At 41.3% G+C, this 21,330-nt stretch overlaps 1 protein-coding gene across 1 annotated transcript in view; it reads left to right on the forward strand.

The window, feature by feature from the left end:
• Positions 1-21,330, forward strand: part of TRPC3 (transient receptor potential cation channel, subfamily C, member 3) — a 31,963-nt gene that overhangs the window by 4,921 nt on the left and 5,712 nt on the right. The window contains exons 3-7 of the mRNA XM_010145841.1: positions 6,346-6,531; positions 13,400-13,564; positions 16,366-16,582; positions 18,074-18,307; positions 19,570-19,834. Of these exons, the coding sequence (XP_010144143.1) occupies positions 6,346-6,531; positions 13,400-13,564; positions 16,366-16,582; positions 18,074-18,307; positions 19,570-19,834 (1,067 nt within the window). The remainder of the gene's footprint in view (positions 1-6,345; positions 6,532-13,399; positions 13,565-16,365; positions 16,583-18,073; positions 18,308-19,569; positions 19,835-21,330) is intronic.

Genomic DNA, 21,330 nt, shown 5'->3' on the forward strand with positions numbered 1-21,330 from the left:
TAGGTTCTTTATTGTGTTGTCTAATGCCAGTAAAGCACAGCTGGCTTGTCTGACCATGCTGGTGACTCCTCTTTAGGTCTGGAAACCAGCTAAGGGACCAGAAGAGACTGTCAGTGCCTGGCTGATAATCAGCTGATTATCAGTGTCAAACCAGCAAGAGTTTCTGTACTGGCCGGTGTAACAGCGTATCATCCCTATGGCCAGGAACTACTACAGCGTTTCTCTTACCGTTCTTAGTGATCCTACTCCCTGTTTCAGGACTTGACAGCAGGATTTCAGATTACATCAGAAATTTCAGCTTGTTTTATCTGAGTTAAGGCTGCTACCAAATCATTAAAAAAAACCAAAACAAAACCAAACAACCCCCAAAAAACCCCCAAACCAACAACCAACCCAAACCCCTTCACTCTTCTATGCCTACTGCTGTAATATCAATTTCAGTCTTTTAAAGCAGTTGATTAGATTCTCTCCTGTCAGGTTTTTAGGACTGTTTTCTATGTAATAGAGATAATTTAGAAAGAAAGCAAGCAGCATTGCTGATGAAATTCTGAATCTAAGATGCAAAACCAGAATTCTTCTGTGCTCCAGATTTTGATATTTATAAGGGCTTTTAAAAACAATGTGCCTGATCAGAAATTGTTTTCAAAGCATATCAAATCCACCGCTTCCATTCCTTTCTTTCGTTGAAAAGAGCAAAACCTCTCTTTAGTTAAAGAAAGCTATGGAGAAGCATTAGACTGGCATCTGTCTTTACGAGTGGTCAGAGATCTCTGAGGTGTGCTGCTTTGTGCCTGGTAGACGGGCTGGGGAAGCTCAGTCTGGAGCTGTCTCTTGTCTTAACGTAAAGAATTGTTCATTACCATCGGTGGAGAATCACGTCTTCCAATGCCAGTAGCACCACAAAATACTTTGCAATACAAATATTCTCAATTTTTGTGTTTTCTTGTTCTTCTATTTTTAGCAGACCCTGGCCACTGTGGCCGCTGTGGGTTAGTAAAGTTAATTCGTATTTGCCCTCCTCCCCGAGAACTTTAAAACTGTTACTGTGCTGAGATGGGAGAATTTCTAGCAGTCAGAACAGCTGATGGAACTTTCCTTTGGAGTCACCGTAGACAGAAAAAGGACGAGGCAGCTAAAAAGCCACGTGATAGTCTCTGTACACCATCTTTCCAGTAAACACCATTCTCTGTAAGTCAGCTCAGTTCTCGTTGTGGAAATTGTGCTCGCTGATACCATGTGAGAATTCAGTCCTTCATAGCAAGGATCAAAAAGATCACAGTCCCGCTTTATGTAGGATAAATCCCTGTTCCCAGTTCTGCTGAAAGCGCCTACTAAAGCCAACGGAAGAGGTGGACGTGCATCTAAAAGCGGAATCTGTCACCGTTCCAAGTAAATTTACATAGTGTTATCTCAGCTGAACTAACAAAGAGTGTTCAAGCTTGATGTACGTTTAGGTCCAACTTTTTTTAAGAAGGCAGGGCCCAGATCCATACCCGTGAGTGGAGTTATGTGCCTGATTTGCAGATACAGCTCCTGCAGTTATGTGCAAACTGACTGTATACGTGATCTCAAACCAGCAGTTTCATACATACTGCTCCACATAAATCTGTGACTGCACGTAACGTGTGTGAACCGGTTACACAGCGGTGCGTAGTCAGGTGCTTACAGGAATGTGGCTCTCACGAAATAGAAAACAGATACGTATGTCTTGTTTTCATGGGATTGCTCAGTATAAATTTTCTTTGGAATAGTTAAAAATCTTTTGGGTGAAATCAGCTGAAGATTTTTTTGTTCAGACACTTCATTTTTGCACACAGATTGATGCATTCTTTGTAAAAATTCCAGGTGGTCTCACAAGGTAGTCTTTAATTTTTCAAGTGAGAACAGAATATGCAGAGTTGGGCAGGCTGAGATCCAAGCGTTGATGTATGCCAGAGCCCTTGGAAACTGCTCGTGAGATGCAGTGCTGCAATTCCAGTCATCAACAGTTGTCCCTTCCGTACCAGTCTCAGCCACGTTACCTGTGAAACGCAGAATGCAGGCCGGTATTTTTGGTGTGACGAAGCTGTCTGTCTAACAGTTTTTTTTTTTTTGAGAGGGGTATCATTTAAGATGATACAGCTAGAAAAACCCACTGAGTTAGGTTGTGAATGAATTAAAGAAGCACTTTGTTCATCAAGGAGGCAGGGTCCCTGCATTGTGATGGCAGATAGGCAAGGAACCACTTGTTTAGGACAGGGAATTGAGGAGTGATGTGGTGGCTTCGTTTGTTTCTCCTCAAGAGTAAGCAGAGGTGTGTGCGGATGGCTGAGCCCACAGATTCTGATTTTTGCTCTTCGTACCACACCCTAGAGGCGGAAGATTGACAATTGGGTCCTGCGGTTACACTGTGGGTCATGTTTGTTTAATTCTGTAAAGCAATCAAATAGGCTGAGACAAATTTGATTTGCTAGAATGTAAGTGAAGACCTGGAGAGGGAGATCTGACAAGTTTTCCCAGGTAAGATTCAAAGCCTGAGTCAGATATTAACAGTGCACATACTGGTTTGCAGTTCTTGTAACAGCATTTGTAAGTAACGTAGCCTGTACTTAATCCTTAAATTTGACAGAAAAAAGCTTAATGCATCATATCTTTACTCTTATCTGGCAATAGGCTTAGCTTCTATAAGCAAGAACTTTTATTATCAAGAAACATGTAGCACGGTTAATTTTTCAGTAGAAATGTGGTAACTCTTGGGTAGGAGGCAGATAGTCCGTGCAAAGCGGTCTATCCTTCAGGAACCGGCAGGGCTATTCACAGAGCGGAGGGGTGTGTTTTTGGGAGATGCTGGTGCATGCAGTGTGAGCTGTGAGGGCAGGAGTTTTGCACCCTCTGCCAGCATCAACCAGGAGCTCTGACACGCTTGTGGGGACGAGCCTCCATTCATGAGAGATCAGCGAAACGAAACAATCTGTGGCCTATTAAAATATCAGTCTTTGCGTGACACTACTGCAGTTGCATTTGTCCCCCTTTCGCCCAAGTCAGGCGATTTTACACCCTCTGCCATTGGCAGGCAATATTTCGCAGTTAGAACTGCCAGGGAAAATGTATTGTTCGTGCTTAGTTTGTGCTAATTGAGAAAACCATGTTAATTTGATCTTTACGCTGCATGCGTGGCTATAACAGAAACTTGCTGGAGCGTTTGCATTTTATGAACCTGATGTACTCGTGTACTAGTGAGAGAGTTGGTAATCGGCTAAGTACAAGGAAACAGATTTTCCTGACTTTTCTGTTGGAAGTTGTTAAGAAGTGACTTCTGGTAATGTAAATTTTGGTATTACCTTTGAATGGGAGAGTAGTTAAATGATAAAGAAAATGGAGTGAAACTTTAGCAAGAGTAACTGATGTTATTTTCTAACTATTGGAAATCCACTATTTGCCCTTCTCTTTCTTCACGGTTAGCAAGACAGAAGAAAAGACCTTGTAAGCGATGCCACTTCCTGCAGCAGGACAGCCCACATTCTTTCATGCAAGGACAAAATTTGGGTTTTGATATGTCATAAGGCATTTGAATGATACAAAGCCATCTAAACTAAACTTTATTAAAGCTTATTGAGATGTCACTTTTAAGCATAGGATAGAAACAATACTAAAACAAAGATTTTTTTTTTTTTCATTTGAATGATACAAAGCCATCTAAACTAAACTTTATTAAAGCTTATTGAGATGTCACTTTTAAGCATAGGATAGAAACAATACTAAAACAAAGATTTTTTTTTTTTTTCTTTCTGCAAATTCAGGTGAGAAAGAATATAGTTTCTCCCCTAGCTATACAGTAGTACTACAGCTGAAGTCGGTGAAGTTTGTGTATCCTCTCACACACCGCAAATAGCAGATTCACAGCTACTTTGTAGTGTTCAAGAGAAATAAATTACTGGTCTTACTCCCTGTTGATTAATATTATGCTGATAACTACCATGGGTTTTGCTCAGCTGTCTTTCTTTAGCTGTAGTAAATGTGTAACAACTCTTGCTTGAAATTGGAAAGTTAAGGGAGGGTGTTCAAATTCTCAGATACATAATCTTTCTGTCGTGAAAACAATATAAACAGTGTGAAGAACATTGGACTCCAGTAAACTGAAGGCACGGTGTCGTCTTTAGTCTCTACTTTGTCTTCACTGAAGAAAATCTTCTCTTTGCATTGTCTTACCTCTTTGTGCTTTGCTTAGTACCCTTTACAAGCCTGTGACTTCTAGCAGTTTATACTTAGAGTTCTTGGCCTCTGTGTTGAAGCTGTTTTTTCTTGACTAGATGGTCAAGAAAGACTGTTCCCCTTTGTCCTTTTTAAAACTGCTATTCTAGCCACCATTCTGGCTCTTCCTCTCTCTTTGTAGGATCTAATGTCTAATCCCTTTCATATCTTTAAGTAGAAGCCTTCTCTGCGTTAGTGCCTCCATGCTTATAAGAGTGTTTCAGTCCTGTGACTAGCTTCCGTATGAGAATTTGCCTTTTTAGAAGTCCTGAATCTTAGTCATGCACACGCTTGCTTACCTTTCCACTGAATTTAATCACGCGTCCCAGTATTATTTTTATAATTGGCTCTTCTGTACTGCACTGTACTGTCCTCCTTGGTCACCAAAACCAAATCTACAATAACTTCACGTCCTGTTGGTTCACTGACAACTGAATTAATTTGTCTCCTATAACCAGTGGAAATAAGAGGATCCTGTTCAGGTCTATTGGGACTGTTTGTTTCCAAGTCTCTCTCTGGGATGTTAGTCTTCTGTAATAACACAATTCTTGTTTGTCTACACTAATATTTCACTTTCATATCTGAATCCGACCTATGGGGTTGACAGCTGATTCTTGCAGTTATCCTGTGCAGCCTCTTTTCCCAAAACAATTTGAAACTACTGAGAGCACGTTAGTTTCTCTGTTCCATTTTGTAGATGCTAAGTTGAAAATTTAACAAAACTAGTCGTACAAAGAGGTAAAGGTTATTTAGGCAAGGGGGGAAAGTGAGGATTTCAGGAAAAAAGATTGAGATTAAATGAGACGGTTACGAGGGCAGAAACAGTAAGGAAGCATTTTTGAGAAGGCAGGAACCACAAAGGAAAAATCTGTACTCCCTGAAAGTTATTTTTAAAAGGTTTCTGAAAATGAACAGTAAATGCACGAAAATGGAGATGGAGGACTCGGACTAGTCTTTTCATGGCCTAGTGGGGGAAAAATAAGAAAAGCTGAAAAAGAAGGCTGTGCTGTTTTCAGCTGGGCCCTGAAACACTTGACACAACGAGGTAAAATTGGCAGATTCTGTCAAGTTTCCTTCTCCAACTACAGCCTCATGAGAGGAAATCAGAGGCTGCATCTCAGATAAAGTAGTCCTAGAAATCTAGCTGAGAAGACACATGAATGAAGACCGAGGTTTCTACTGAAGTAAATATCATATAAGAGTTTATAGGTAATGTCACAGAGGTGGTGGAAGACATATGTAAGCGTAAAAGGTCGAAGAAGGCTGAGGAAATATAGAAAGTGTTAGGACCAGCAAAAAGTCACTTTTTTCTATGTGATGCAGCAAGACTTCACAGCTATAGTCAACGAGCTACAAGTTTGGAAATGGCCAGTGATACTGTGCTGAATGGAAGTAGTGAAGGAGAAAAAGAAGTGCTTTACTGAAAAATTAGGTTCTGAGAAGAATCTGAATTAGGAGGAGGAGGGATGTTTTTCTTAACAGAAAACAAATGTGGGTTTATACACTTTCAGAAGGTAATGCACTGGTGTCTAAGTTCATGCCACGCTTACTCTATGCAGTTACTGTGTAACCCATCTCATACCCATCTTGTTGGGTGTGAACTGGTTCTGAGGACAAGTGGGAAGCAGAGGGGGGAAGAAAGGTGGTAAATAAATAAAATATACATCAGAGTAAAGAGCAAGCAGACATTTTAGCAGTGCAGAAAGACCAGGAAAATATTCTTAGCCTGGGGGCTATAAGAATTATTTAATTAGTTGTCTGCAAAGTTCCCGCAAGGATGCAGTCAGTATTTCAAGAGTTCCAGTCTCGGTTGGCTTGTACAGTTCTTATTTTTCCATTCAGCTTCCCCTTGCTGCCTGGATTTTCATCATGCTGCTATATAATGTTCCCATTCTCTGTTAAGCAGCTGTCATCATCTTCTGTTCGAGAGCCTGCCTGTGCCAGAGAAGAAATGATTCTGTTACGCGAGAGCTTTTGAAACGCTCCTAACTTGACAGACTGTGTAAAAGTTGTGAACTATTAATTTTTAGCAACTTGTAGATACTCTGTTTTCCTTGCCGTTGACTCTTAAGCATGTTTATCACGGGCCTTTTTCCTCTAACCCTTCTGTTCCAGAACGACTATCGCAAGCTGTCTATGCAGTGCAAGGATTTTGTGGTTGGTGTTCTTGACCTCTGCCGAGACTCGGAAGAAGTGGAGGCCATTCTGAACGGGGATTTGAACTCTGAGCCAGTTGAAGCGCAGAGACACAGAGCATCCCTGAGCCGTGTGAAGCTGGCCATTAAGTATGAAGTCAAGAAGGTAACTTCTCACAGCCAGTGCTTCCAGACAGTGCCACAGGAACCCAGCGTAGCTCGGTATTCCATGGGTGTTATGAACCGGGTGCGATACTGAGACATAGGGTGTGTAATCAAGATTGTCACAAGGCAGAAGCTGGCAGGAAGGGACTATAGTGACAGAGTTTGTTTGATCTACTGTCCAAAGCTGAGCTTTGGCAGGAGATTTTAATGACATAAATCAGCTGTGCGAGCAAGGTTATACACGCTTGGTCAGATCTTTCTCTTTGATTAAGCCACAAGCAGAGACTTCAGTGGAGCCAGATTTTCATTCAGTGAAAGGCAGGTTGTGTCTTCCTGCCAGTCGGCGTGGTAATATCTAATCCAAAGAGAAGGCTGTATCTGTGGAAGTGTTGGTTTCAACCAATGAAAAGAACTGGTTTGTTCATTATTTCTTTCTCCTACCTTTTCTTTATACCTTAAGTAACTTAATTGGGCAAGTAAATTCTGTAAGTAAGTCTTGTAGCTTTCTACTAGTGTTACTGTCAACACATAGGTCTTTTTTTATTTTTTCTTAAAATGGTCCTTCTCCTACTGCTTTGTGAAAGGAAAAGAGAACTCTAAAGTTGTCGTTAAGTATATTGTTTTAAAATTTACTTTGAAGTATGACAGTAAATTGAATGGCTCATCTGCAGCTGCTTGGGTTGTAGTGAGAAATTCTACATGATTTACTGTGTGGATTCCTGTAAAAAATACTTTAAAAGTCAGTCCTGAAAATATATGGAATATATTTGTGGCTAGTTAGTTCATTTCAGTTCTTCATCTTTGCACCTGTGTTTATTGGTGTTTTGTGAAGTGCAGTGTGTTTTCAGTTGATGCCTCTCTCAAAGCAACTTTTCGCGAGCAGCTATTTTGTGAACGGATGGTTATGTGTTGAAAAATGGAGTTGTGTATCACGCGCTTGACATAATGCACATCCGTTTATCGTAGCAGTTCTCAATATATAGCTATGTCGTTCTTGTCAAGTTCCCGCTACCCTGGCCCAGAATGTAGTTCGTACTGCATCCTACTGGGAGAGGGCTCAAGACATGCAGCAACGCCTATGTATTATTTACAGCTACCTATTTACATGGTTAGCGTTGTTTGCATTCTCAACAGCCATTATCGTTTCATCATCTCTGCAAGAAGCCTTGTCTCTTTCAGAACAAATAACGCTGTACTCTGTGGCCACCCGACGAGCCAATCTGCCACGTAAAATGAATTGTAAGCAACCTGCCAAAACAACTGGGAAGTGTCAGTGTTTATTGTGTCCCCAAAAGGTGGTTAACAAAAATGGTGAATGCAGATTCCAATCAGCAAATCATTGTTTCCAAGAGAGAATTAGTCTACAGCAGGTAAATGCATATTCATTACCAAAATTCAAGGTAAATATGTACAGGTATTGAATTAATTAAAAGGAATGGAACAGGGAAAGAATCAAAGTACATAAGCATGATATATCTAAATAACAAAGATTAATTCTTCATGCTGTTGAATATTAACATCACCAGACCTTTCCTGAGACTTGTGTCTTGGCTTTCTTGCTGAAGTCTGTGGTTTTCCTCTAAGAAGTCATTGTCACTCATTAAATACATTGCTGAGCAAAGGGCCACGCAGGTCTGTTAGGAATAACAAAAACCTACATAGTGCAAAGAAAAAACGATTCCACGTAGCAAACTTGTTCTCTTCTCTTGAAAGAGATTATTTACAGATAAACTCAAGGTTTTGACTAAATTAATGACAAATACAGTTCAGAACCTGCAAGACTAATGGTCTTGGTGGAAGGAAGTAAATAGATGGTGCAGAGTTGTTACTGTATTCATACCTGTGCTGTTCCCTGTAAGTGGCTGTTCCAGCGGGCACGAGGATGACTCAACCAGGAAACATCTCTGCCATGGTGGTCCTTTGATGCTGGGATTGGCTTCATTACAGCTGTGACGGATTATAGCGATATTCTGTCTGCAGGACAGATTCAGATGTGGGAACTCCACTCTTCAACCCTGTAACTGTAGGAAGAAGTCATGGATGTGGCTTATGTTTCTCAGCTTTCTACTGTTTCTCAGTACTTCTAGCTGTGCTTCTGGGTGAGCTACGCTAAGGTCAGTCCACCGTTGCACACAGTATAGCCAAACAGAGCTGCAGGACCGTGAAATGGTTAACGAGCTGTACGCCCTTTATAGAGGGAGGAGAGGCAGGAAAAACCAGGACAAGTGAGCAGATGTGCTCAGAAGTTCACTGCTAGGGAAGTGGAGTTTTTAATTCTATTAGTAATGAATCTCCTGCACTTAATAGCCAAGGCACCGCATTAAAGAGTAGCCCAGCTTGTAAACGGGCTGATTTTGGAGCTAAGGTTCAGACTGAAACTGCAGCCCCAAATAGTGCAGGACCAGGGGAATTAAAAAACCCAAGAGAAACTAGTCAGAACAAGTAGTCTTCCTCGTTATGCTGAACGGCTGCTGCAGGAGTGCTTTCAGTACTGTATCTTAACTCTGCCTGTAGGTTGCCAACAACATTTCAGTGACATTGCTGACACTGCGCCAAGTTCTGCAGTTCTTGCTGAGATAAAAATCAGAGTGGAATTTCCAAGTGAAATCAGTAAGAATTTGAGTAAAATCACAGGATTTAATTTTTAAACACCGAGGTTTCGAATTGATAGATAAGAAAGAAGAGTCAAAATTTTCCTTGTGTGTTTGTATATTGGAGTGTGCCAGGATCTGTTCCTGCTAGTCCAAACTCAGTCATTAGGGTGATTGTTAGGACTAAATACATCGTAATTATTCTTAGTCATACAGAAAAATATTTACATACTGATGACTGGGTTCAGGGTCATGAAACTGACTGCATCTGACGTGCTGCAGTCAGCCATGCCCAGAAAAGCAGCTAAATTAAAACGGGGAACTTTGTAGTGACCAGATACCGTCCTCATGCATCGTTGTTGTTTGCCAGGGTTTGGACTGGATGCTAAAATAATTGATAAAATACGATAATAAAATCCACTTGTAATGAAAAGTAAGAAACTGCATGGAAAGTAAGAGGAGAGGAGAGAAATGCAGAAGGAGCAAGGTTGTAGGATGATGTGACTGATAGGTGAAATATGATGTGAACCTGCTGTCCTCGGAGGAGATGAAGTTGGGGGGGAGACAGGAGGGAAAAAAACATAGAAGAGGTTGCAGTTGCTGAAAATTAAAAACCATAATAATGAATTCAGACCTGGAGAGCAGGATGAATTTCAGAGTTTTTACGGATGAGAGAAGTCATATGAGGCCTTGGAAGTGATGCACATTGTGCAGCTGCCAACAGTTAAATAAGCTGCTAAGATCTTCTCAAGCTCCCTCAGACTTACTGCCAGAAAAGAACTTGCCATAACCATTGGCATCTTATTGACTAACTCCTCCCTTCTCTGGGGAAAATTAAAGCACAGGCAGATCTCCTCTTAGCATCAGAGCAAAATGTTGACAGACCAGGAGGAATAAGCCAGCACAGAGCTCTGGCTGAGACGCAGGAGGGCCCGTGGGCTGATGCACAGCCCTCGGTGAGCAGCCTTAAAGCTCCTTTGCTGTTTCCTCTGGTAACAGGAGGAACGATCTGGCTGTTTCTTCTCTCTCCTCCTCCATACAGTTTTAAACCTGCTTTTTAAAAATATCTTTGTAATTTGAAATAACTATTTACTTTCCTGCCTTTGGCCGCAGTTGATCTGCTGTGGGATTTGTCCCTTGATGTCCTGATGTCCAAAATCAGGACTTGATGTCCTGATGTCCAAATTTATCTTAGTAAAAGAAGAGGCTGCAGGCGTACATCAGAATGCGCAAACGTACACACAAAAAACCCCAGTTGTTTCTTCATATGGGCCAGGCTGGCAGTTTTCGTGGCGCACAAGCTTCAAAGGCGACAGCCTAATAAAAGAAGTACAAATGTAGTTGAAGTTGACGTTAATTTCTTAGAAGGCCTCCAAGATATTTTTATTTCTGTTGGTACAAACTGCATTGATATGTGATCTAACTGGTTATTGAATCTCACACCAAAATACTTCGGGACTTCCATTTTAAAGCAAAGTAGATTAAACTATGGAGATTGTTTCCCTTTTTTTCAAATTCGTGCAACAGCTTCAGGTTCCTTCTCCTGAGAGTTTTAATGTTCCCTGTTTTCATTGCCAATGATTTAATTTGATTTTTTAAAAGAAGTCTGCTCTATCTTACTACTGTATGCACTTTTTAATGAGGTTTGGAATATAAATGGAGTTTTGCAGGCAAGACCTGGCAAACAACAGTGTATATAGTACATTATGATCTCAACGGAGTACACAGGAAAATAAAACAGTTATCCAAAGCTTACACTAATTTTTTTTTTCAAGTATAACCAACTCAAATCAAATCTCACTCTTGTTCCAAGACAGATTATCAGAGTTACCGGAATTATTTTCAAATCCTTTTTGTGAAACTGCCTAGCATTTTTTACTCTCGTTTACGAGTTGTCGTCAATGAACAAGTATATGACCAGATCTTCAAATTGCTGTGGTAGCTGGGCTGCTTATCCTTGTGCTTAACCGATGTCCTCTGTGCTCTTGTGATGTGGCAGTCTCGCAGCTCACGGTACAGTAGTAACACAGTGACGAGTGTGATAACACTTCAGAAATGGACTTAACCAGAAGCGTAAATATCACAGGCAAAGAATGCGGGGAGCTATCGCATTCTACTCCCCTCCCACCCCTTACGTTTCTTCAGTAGCAGTGTCCAGCATGGGCTGCACACTTCTGGTTACACTGATGGAATGGACACACAGTCTCCTCTGTCCGCATTGCTTCATCCTAAAGAAGCACAACAGTGCTTTAAAAACAGAGCAAAACACGCTCACACTTCAGCAAACTTGGCCAAAAGTGATTTTAGAAAATAACACTTTAAGTTTGTCTAAAGAAATGCAGTCATTGGCAGCAGCTTTTTTTATCGTTCCATAATTAATTTGGGAATCATTCCCTTTCCCTGTGAACATACATGTGAAAATAAGCTCAGAAAATAATGTTGAAATGTATTTTCTGCATAGCAGAAAGATGGAAGTTGACTGGGTTTGGGGGTTTTTTTGGTTGGTTTTATTTTTGAGTGGGTACTAGATGCTTAAAACGTGTCAGTTTAGTATCTTAACGTTTCAATTTCTGCTCTGTTTCAATTTTTGGATTCTGAAGGAAGAATTTGTTGATGGTAGTGACCAATGAAACTTAATACAAAGGCTCAGGAGAGCAAGTTTGCATTGTAACAACTGTCTGAGGAGAAGTTGAGCATTAATCCTAAATCTGCTTTCCACTTGTGTGATTGTCTCACTATGACTTGATCCTGATAAATTCACCTGATGCCCTATTTTTCTGTCTGGATGCCTGTCTGGTTTTCTTCCCCCCTGATGTAAAGCGCTTGGTTTCAAAACTCCTTGATGATGTCTTGGTTCTGCTTAGTTAAGGTGGGTTGAAATTTTACCGTTGTCTTCAGTGGGCATCAGAGTTAGGTCAAAAGAGAGTAAGTATATTCCAAAAATTGTCTTTCACGTGTCCGTGTCTGGGTACGAGGAATATAAGTACTAAAATTCGGGTGTAGGGTTGAACAATCCAAACTCTGTTCTATTATGTTTGATATCTTTTAGTCCTTCTGCTCTAGAAATACATGAGCCGATAATACTAATAAATAATAATATAAACTAATCAGCAAAGATAAAAGGATCATTTCATAAAAGAATTAATTAAAAAAAATTATCTTACTTAGAAATCACTAAAATGTTTGCATTTTTAGTTAAATTATACACCTGAGGTCTTACCTGAGCCTTCTGCAGCATGTAGTTAAGCTGTTAGAGAACTCATTAAGCACAGAGAACAGCATGAGACACTACGGTGATAACAATCTGTACGTTCAGGGTCCTCTAAAATCTTAAAATAGTGGAAAAGGAGAAGTTATTTTTGAAAACTGTCAAATTTGAGGTTTTAGTATTTTTCAGCTGAGATAACATCAAAGGCGTGAACTTAGAGAAAACACAAAACTGTACAGCAAAATACAATCTATTACAGAGTCATTAGAGCACCATCGAAATCATAAGGCCATCTTTCCATCTGGTTCGCAAAACGGAATTTCCTTGTATTACTGAATGCTACATTTTATCTTCCACAAAACATAAAAATGTCTGGATAGTATGGGGCTACTGATTGTGTTTTCAGTTCCCGAGTACATCTAAGTAGGAACGATAGCCGGCACCATCAGTGGTAGCAGGAGAGAAGAAACCCTTTCAGTACTCATCTCTGTGTGTTCTGGGGAGGTTTGAAATTCTGTGCTGAACTTTCCCTTGGCTTTTTTCTTGCCTCAGTAAGTTTTAGACTGCAAATGCACAGACGGTTAGAGAGGCATTTGGAGCCTTTCTCAGAGAACCACATCAAATGGTGGTGGTGTTTGTGGAGGTCAGTGAAGAGCGAGTGCGGGAAGGGGAGAGGCTAACGGTGATGCATGGCCAGACCAGAATTTTCAGCCTCTGCAGAAATTCGGGACATAACTTGAGTCTGCTTGATTTGTTGAGAAATTATTGGACTTTAGGACTGCGGTTCAACTCTGACAGGATCCAGTCAGGCATGCGAAGCTGTTCTAATACTGCACAAGAGGGTTCTGGCAGCGATGGCCGTCCACATGCTCAACCTTGCCCCCAACATGCTGCTTTAAATCAGCTCAGCAGTTTCTTTTTTGTTTATTAACCTTTATTTTAAAGGAAAAATCCGTGGTTCTTAAGATCTAAATCAACAACAAATGTTGAAGGTGATTGTGTGTGTAGCAGTTATACAACTCCTCTTACAAATTCTAATACATCTTGGTTTTCTTTCTTTTTCTTCACAGTTTGTGGCCCACCCAAACTGTCAGCAACAGCTACTGACTATCTGGTATGAAAATCTCTCAGGATTACGGGAGCAGACCATAGCTATCAAGTGTCTGGTGGTGCTGGTTGTGGCGTTGGGCCTTCCCTTTCTAGCCATTGGCTACTGGATTGCACCATGTAGCAGGGTACTGAATTTTATAGACTATCTGTCTTGTACTGTTCCGAGAGCTCTGTTTCAATTTCTGGCATTCCAAATGCGATATTGCGCCTCTAATTCTGTGGCTTCCAAATGGTAACAACTTAATCATCTTTTTAGTAATCTCCAGTCTTCAGCCAAAAGCACCATTTGTTTTATTTGCACTGTAAAGAGGGAACCACAGTCACGAAGCATGGAAATGAATTTTTTTAAGTTCAAAGAAAGAAAGAAAACTCTTCTCTGAGAGCTTTTTTTCTTTTTTAGATTTCTGTAGATCATGCTCACCTCATGGTTTCTGCTGTGTAATTGTATTTGTATTAGTAACATGAATTTTTTTGAAGTCACTACTCGGATTCTGTATTAGGTCTCCTCTGGCGGCATCTTAAGATGTGATGCTGTTCCCATATAAGCCATTAGCAGAACATCTGTTGACTTCACTGATGCGGAACTTAATTTTAAATAAAATGTTTGTTATTCCTGCCCTAGGAGGTCTGTTTACCAGGTGAACCATAGAGCAGAAATCAAATTAAATGCAGTATTCTAGCCATGTGGTCGGGTAGTAAAGGCGTGCAACTGTGAACTCTTTAAAATTATATGAAAATAGGTGGGTCCTTCCTGCTTTCCTGATGATCTCACAATGAAGATAACAGCAGTTTCTTTGGAATCATTGTAGACTGTAGCATGTGAATTGTCCGCAAATGAAGCGTACTGATAGGTCTTTGGTAAATCAGAAGTGAGATTTCTCTGTTCTGTTATTTTCTTTAAAAATTTTTAAGTAAATTCCTTGCTCTGCTGAATGTGGTCTTTTGATTAACAAGCATACAGCAAAGAAATGTGAATTCCGCTCGTTGATATTTTGCTCTTGTAGTCCACCTCAAAAAGGGTAAGATTTTGCTCATCTCTTGCATATTTCAAGGCAACCTGATGTTTTCTCTGGGTTAAATATTTATTTACCTTAAAGATAAACCTTTATGAAAATAGTGCAATTGTTACTCTCATTATTCCCTGCAATGTCACTTTCCGTGAATATCTGTAGTAAAGATACTCCTCACTCACAGCTCCATATCACAGAGATGTATTACTACGTTTTTAACTGGTGTCTGCTATGGGAAGTTGAGATTTGTCCTTGAGCTTTAACTCCCAGTAGCAGAAGCACCTGACATTTTTCCTAGTGCTGATGTCAGATAAAAGTACTGTATATTCAGATGAGATGTTTGATATTGTAGTTTCAAAATGTTTTCTAAAGGTCAGGAGCAGGAAAGGAACCTGAGATTGTTTGCCCAGGTGGTAAATGCTGTTTAGTGTGTGCTGTTCCGCTGAGTTCAGAGTAGCTGATCCCAGGTTCAGGAAAACCGTTCCTTGACCTACAAAAGCTCCTTCCAGTTCCCCATCTGCTGAACTTGCTTGGTCTTTTCTTATATGATACCGTTGCTGATGCAGCTCTTCGCAGGAGGTTTTGCAATCTTGCGTGGTGTTGGTGATGTATGTGATAGTTCACCACATTAGAACTGCATAGTAACGTTAATACAGGTCAGGCGTCACGCGCAGAGCAGTACATTTGAAGGAGTCAGGAGGCCTTTGGCCTTAAGAGGTGGGCAGCAGCTAAGATGAAGTCTAAGATGAAGCATCTCTCTTGCCACACCTTGTGCAGAGGTGGGACAAGCGCTGTCCTGCTCAGGCCACAAAAAGGAGGCATATTCCAAAGGTACTACAGGAAGCAGGTTGGGAAGGACTAATAAACCTTACATGCACCTTGTCTTCAAAGAGAGTCGTTAGGGAACGTCGGTGCCATCTCTGTGCTTGAGCCAACGCTCAAATTGCTGTCTGTGGTGCCGCCTCACTGATACTGGCGTTTTTTTGAGCATGGCATGGGGAGGTGCAGCAGCACTGGCCACAGGACACCTTCACTACCTAGATGAAGGATACTGGCAGTATTGCCCTCACAAGAGTGGGCTTATAGCTTGGCGCTTCTGACGCTGGCTTGCAGGATAAGGCTAGTTACTGCTGGGACCACGGACTCTTCTTTTTCAGAAGGTAACAGCGACAGGCCTGTTGCTCTTGCTGGTGTGGTCTTCTGGAGGCAGCCAGTCCTCTCTTCTGATACAGATGAACGGCCTCTGCTGTTGCTGTTTTGTCCTCCTACCAGGCGCAGATGTGAATGAAATCAGCTGAATTTATTTGAAACCAGTAATATTTCTGATCTTACCCTTCTTAGTCCGTTACGATGCAACAGGCATTATTTTTAGTAGACACAAGTTATTTATTTGGCACTTATAGTTCTGCACATATGCTCCGTGGATGGAATATAGAGGCCAGAGACGAGGAGATGAGTCTGTAGTTTTCCCTAGAGCTGTAGTCACAGACCAGCTGACAGTACAGTCTTGTTGGCAGGGAAAGCATTTTGCTACTTGGAGATGTTGCTTATTTCCCATGGGCTTGCTTCCTCCCCTCACTGGTATCTGTGGGCGTTAGATCAAACTCTTTCTGGTCACTGCCAGTGCACGTTTGTAATTCCTTGGAGTGTTTCCCCTCAAACATTGCCATCTAGAGTTTATGGAACAACATCAGCACGCACTAACAGAACACCGTTCCCCGTGAGGCTGCCTTTGGGAGACTTTCGTCTGAAGTGATAAAGCATCACAGCTCAGTGCACTTGGAAGAGTGTCCTTTAAAGATGAGGTTTCCGCCTGTCCTGACCTCCGAGTGCCCATTTACGCTTCTGGAATGCCTGATGAAAAGAGCTTGTTTCTTTGAGAAAACTGAGTGACTGCTTTCATTCTGCCTTTGCAGCTTGGAAGAATTCTTCGGAGCCCGTTTATGAAATTTGTGGCACATGCAGCATCCTTCATTATTTTCCTAGGCCTGCTGGTTTTCAATGCTTCAGACAGATTTGAAGGTATAACAACGCTACCGAACGTCACTGTTACTGATTACCCTAAGCAGATCTTTAGGGTGAAGACTACCCAGTTCACCTGGACAGAAATGCTGATCATGGTATGGGTACTTGGTAGGTATATTGACCCTTCATCTCTATGTCAACTGTTTTCCCACAGATACAAACCCTAGAAGAAAGGGGAGAAGCCCAGGTCTCATACCTTTGCTCCCGCTGCTACGCGGTTGGAATAAACCCTTAGGGCACACTTGCCACACAGTTTGGTAATTCTGGTATTTGTAACAGGGGCACAGGTTCACCGAAGAGAACACCACGGGACTTACACTTTGCTGAAGTTGTTTTCTTAAATAGTTTTCTTCAGAAAGTCTACTCTGCTACACGTGCCAGGAGATTGGGCGTTCCTACCGCTCGGTGTGAATGTGCTCATGTGGCATCGCTGCCTAGGTGGCGCTTGGGCAAATCACAGTTTCTGCCAGCATTAGGGTGCTGATGAGTCCGCTCTCATTACTCAGGGTTTTTCCACAGAACCTGTGTCAGTTAGCAAGGTGATGATGTAGCATTCTCAGCTTTCACAGGCTGTGGAGGAGAAAGCGAGTGTTACTGTGGCTGCTGCGTGAGGGTGCCTTGCTCTGTCTTCTGACTTGCCAGTATCTCCTCACTTCATCTTACACTATGTTGGGGTAGGAGATTAATATCCCTTGCGTGCTGCCTTTTGGTAGTCCTGGCATATACTTGGGAGCAGCATTTTTATTTGTCAGAAGGCAAGGACTGAGGTTTTGGTGGTCTCTAGGACTCAATCACTGTGAGAAATTGCTTGGGTTCTCAGAGTCAACCAGCCTCAAGCCAATCGAGCGTGCATGTGGTTGGGATGGCAGCAGTACCCCTCTGAATTACCCAGCCAGGGAAACAAGAGGAAAAAGTTGTGGGGTTGTGGTTTTGTTGTTTGGGATTTTTTACCAAAGAAACTTTTCTGAAGTAAGAAGAAGTCTTGATTCCCAACAGCTCTAGGTTATGACAAAGCTATGATCTGGTTTAATTCTACATAAATGAATTTCTAAGGAGGAGCCTGAGTAAGAAAACAACCATAGCCAAATTCCCCTTTCTATGCTGAAAAGCATCTTATTCTGTAACATGGAGAACGAGTAGCTTAATTGTGCCATTGGTATTCATCTGTGTCGGTGGGTAGTTGCACTCCTCTGTAAAAAAAGATAATCCTTCTCATTCGGAAGTGTTTTGCGAATGTGAATGGTAAGGAAATGAGAGGGGTTCTTATGCCCCATTTAACATTTTTTCTTCTTTAGAAGCACAGTGTGCTGTTACGGAGTTAGGCCATAACGCTTCTACTGCGATGTCACGGCTCCACACTGTCCTGTGTGGAGATGTCAGAGCTTTATCCCCACCTGTCAATTAATACTTTGCTATTTGATCAGCTCCGCTGAAACCAAGAGAGCTTCGCCCAAGGTGTGTGAGGACACTGTGACACTGCACATCAGTGACTTTTTGCTCCACCGGTGCCACCTGCTGTCATGGAATGGGTGAAGGCAGAGAGCTGAAGTGAAGGGAGATTGGCCAGCATTGCTGTGTTGTTTTCATTTCTTGTTGCAGGTATGATGTGGTCAGAATGCAAAGAGCTGTGGCTGGAAGGGCCCAGGGAATATATTTTGCAGTTATGGAATGTTTTGGATTTTGGGATGCTGTCCATTTTCATCGCCGCTTTCACAGCCAGGCTTCTGGCGTTCCTGCAGGCCACGAAAGCACAGCAGTACGTGGACAACTACATTGAGGAGAATGACCTCTCTGAGGTCACGCTTCCTCCAGAAATAGAGTATTTTACTTACGGTGAGTTTAACTTTCCTGCAATGCAGAGCCGAACATCTAGTAGGATGCACCAGCAATTTGAACTCTTATGAGGAACATTTGCTTGTGTTTGTGTTCATAGCATTGTCTAACCACTTCTGCCACAACATTTTTGTTTCTGTGCTGTTTAAACAATAGGTTTTACGACACTAATTTGACAAATAAGGTTGCCAATCTATTAAAGCCAAACAACAGGCGTAAGGACAAAATCAGTTCAAATATAGCCGTCCATAATTCTGCTGTGTTTATCCTAGAGTTAAATTTGACCTTCTTGATTTTAAACGTTCACAAACTAAATTTTATTCTTGGCTTAGTGCACAACAGATAAAACTTCTCTGTGAATTTTCATTTGGTTCAGTTGTTTGATACAGTAATTCATATTCATAAAGATCTGTCAGCATTTCCTGGTGAAGGAAGGATGCTGGCCCAGTAAAGATCTGCTCAAATAGAATAAAAGTACCAAATAGTTATCGCAGTGCAGAGACGGAAATTAAGGGTGTGATGAATCTCTACTTGTGACACCAGTGAAGGTTGTATTTGCTGCTGACGGTGTATTTTAGCATATGCTTTATGAACTTCAGTGTATTGTAGTAACAGCCTTGGGTTTGTTACTTAGGTTAATTGCTGTATAATCCATCTGATCTTGTACATACGTAAACACCCATTTACAACCACGTGGTATTTTGATAGGAAACGATTTAATTCAGTGTTATTTTGCTAAGTGCATAAACTCACGTAATAAACAATTAATGAATTTATATATAACTATTTCAATGGGAACTAGGTTATAGCCTGAACTTTTTAACAATGGCAAAAGCTTGGTGTGATAAATAAATGAAATTGTTCATCAACCAACACTGAATTTCCCATTAGTAAAACATAAAATAAGAGTCATTTCTGGCTTTAGCATAGTGCTTATTACGATTATTAATATTACAGTCAAGTTAAGACAGGCAGTAAGGAATTATGTGTTGTTACATAGTTCAGGTTAAAATGCAAACTGTGGAAGAAAATGTCATGTTTCCTCCAGTACAGTTTTTCCTCTAGCAAAAGGTAATCTAACTCATATTCATCATTTGTGACTTAAAGGAAATAGGAATAGCGCAGCAACTACTAGACTCTTCAAATCTTTGTCTCCGCTGAATTCAGACGTGCTCATGGAAAAATCCCACCAAGATCTATTTTTCAACATTGTGATGAATGAGTATCTCCTTATATTTACCCCTGTGTTTCCTCTCTTCCAGCTAGAGATAAATGGCTCCCATCTGATCCGCAGATAATATCTGAAGGCCTTTATGCAATCGCTGTCGTTCTCAGCTTTTCTCGGATCGCATATATCCTGCCTGCAAATGAGAGTTTTGGGCCCTTGCAGATTTCACTGGGAAGGACTGTTAAGGACATCTTCAAGTTCATGGTTCTTTTTATTATGGTATTTCTTGCATTTATGATTGGAATGTTCATACTCTATTCCTACTACCTTGGAGCTAAACTAAACCCAGCCTTTACAACGTAAGTATGGAGTTCTGTTTATGTAAAAAACAAAACAATGTGAAACTTCAAGGTTTTTCCTAGCATTAAAATAAAACTGAAGACAGCTGAAGGCGGCAGGAAATCAGGTATCTCAGAACCTTAGAAAGCAGAATACAGAAGACCAGTTCGTTCCTATTCATATCATGGAAACTTTCGTTGCAGTCTAAAATAATTTTACCTGTGTATTATCTCACGCAGCACTGTGGACAGCCAGTTGCAAGAAAAGATTAGTGACGCTTTCCGAATGACGCCAGAATGACGCAACTGCTACAACTGTAATCTCTAACTGGGCTCTGAGACACCTAATTGATTTAGCCTAAGATGCCAGTAATAGGCCTTCAAATATTTTTAATTTGTCCAGAAACAGAAAGAGTCATTCCATAGATGGCATGCTCCTCTCGCAGCCCGCCACTGAAACAGATCTGTAAGCTGCACTGGACTCCTCTGGATGAGGTTTACAGTCGGCGTGGTAACTGCTGCTTCTCATTAGTCTCACAAGTGCAGAAGAATGGTAGTTGTTACAAGCCTCTCTTCGTGCAAAGAAATTTCTTGCTGTGATCTCCAAAGTTTTTTGTTTGCTTGTTTTTTTTACTTCCTGAAACAAGGTGATGCAGGAAGTGGTAAGTATGTAGGACGTTCCAAACCAGAGTTCCACAAGATGATGAAATCTGGATCTTTTCCTTTCCCCCCTCTTTCTCCAGGAGACATGACTTCTGTAAAAACTGCCAAATTTTCATGTAGTCACTTCCATGACTTATTCATCTGAGCCTGATTTTTGCACCTACTCTTACCCATTGTCTTTCCTTTAGATAATAACGAAATACAATGATACTTTTGTTACCGTATTCGATAGCAGTGCCTAGTGTGCATATATTTGAATGCTTGTTAGTATTTATTTCTTAAACAGCGCTAGTTATTTTACTAGACCATGCATCCATTCCTGTATTATTTGCATTTAAAAATCATTTATCAGTTTTAAAACAAGTAATTCAAGAGAAGTGTACTGGTGTATTGAGTTATACATACCAAAATACAGCTCACTTTTTGACAACAGGGAGGAAGAAATTATTTCCAGTAAATACAGTACTGTACAATGGAAGGCACATCAAAATCTCTGCTGAATATCCACATCTCTTAGCTTGCATGCGTTAGCCCACCTCTCGGTGAGGGAGGTTAGAGCTTTGCAGTGAGATGTGTCCTGACTGCACGACAGGTCAACCCGTAGCAACGTTTCTCACATGGAAAGAGAAATGGCAGCATGAGAGGAGAGCTTGAAAGAGGATCTGCTCTCAAAGGTCCTGAAACCTTGAAGAGCTGTCTGCTCTCTTGAAGAGCTCTTGGCAGCCTGGTTTCTCAGGAATCGCCCTGACCGTGGGATGAGACAAGAGCGTAGAGGCAATGGGTCCCGGAGCCAGAGTGCTAAGGGTTTCTAGGTGACTGCCTCTTGTTGAAGTGCCTGGCTCCTGCTGCACGAG

Source organism: Buceros rhinoceros, unplaced genomic scaffold (assembly GCF_000710305.1).
Source record: "Buceros rhinoceros silvestris isolate BGI_N320 unplaced genomic scaffold, ASM71030v1 scaffold19951, whole genome shotgun sequence".
Lineage (NCBI taxonomy): Eukaryota > Metazoa > Chordata > Aves > Bucerotiformes > Bucerotidae > Buceros > Buceros rhinoceros.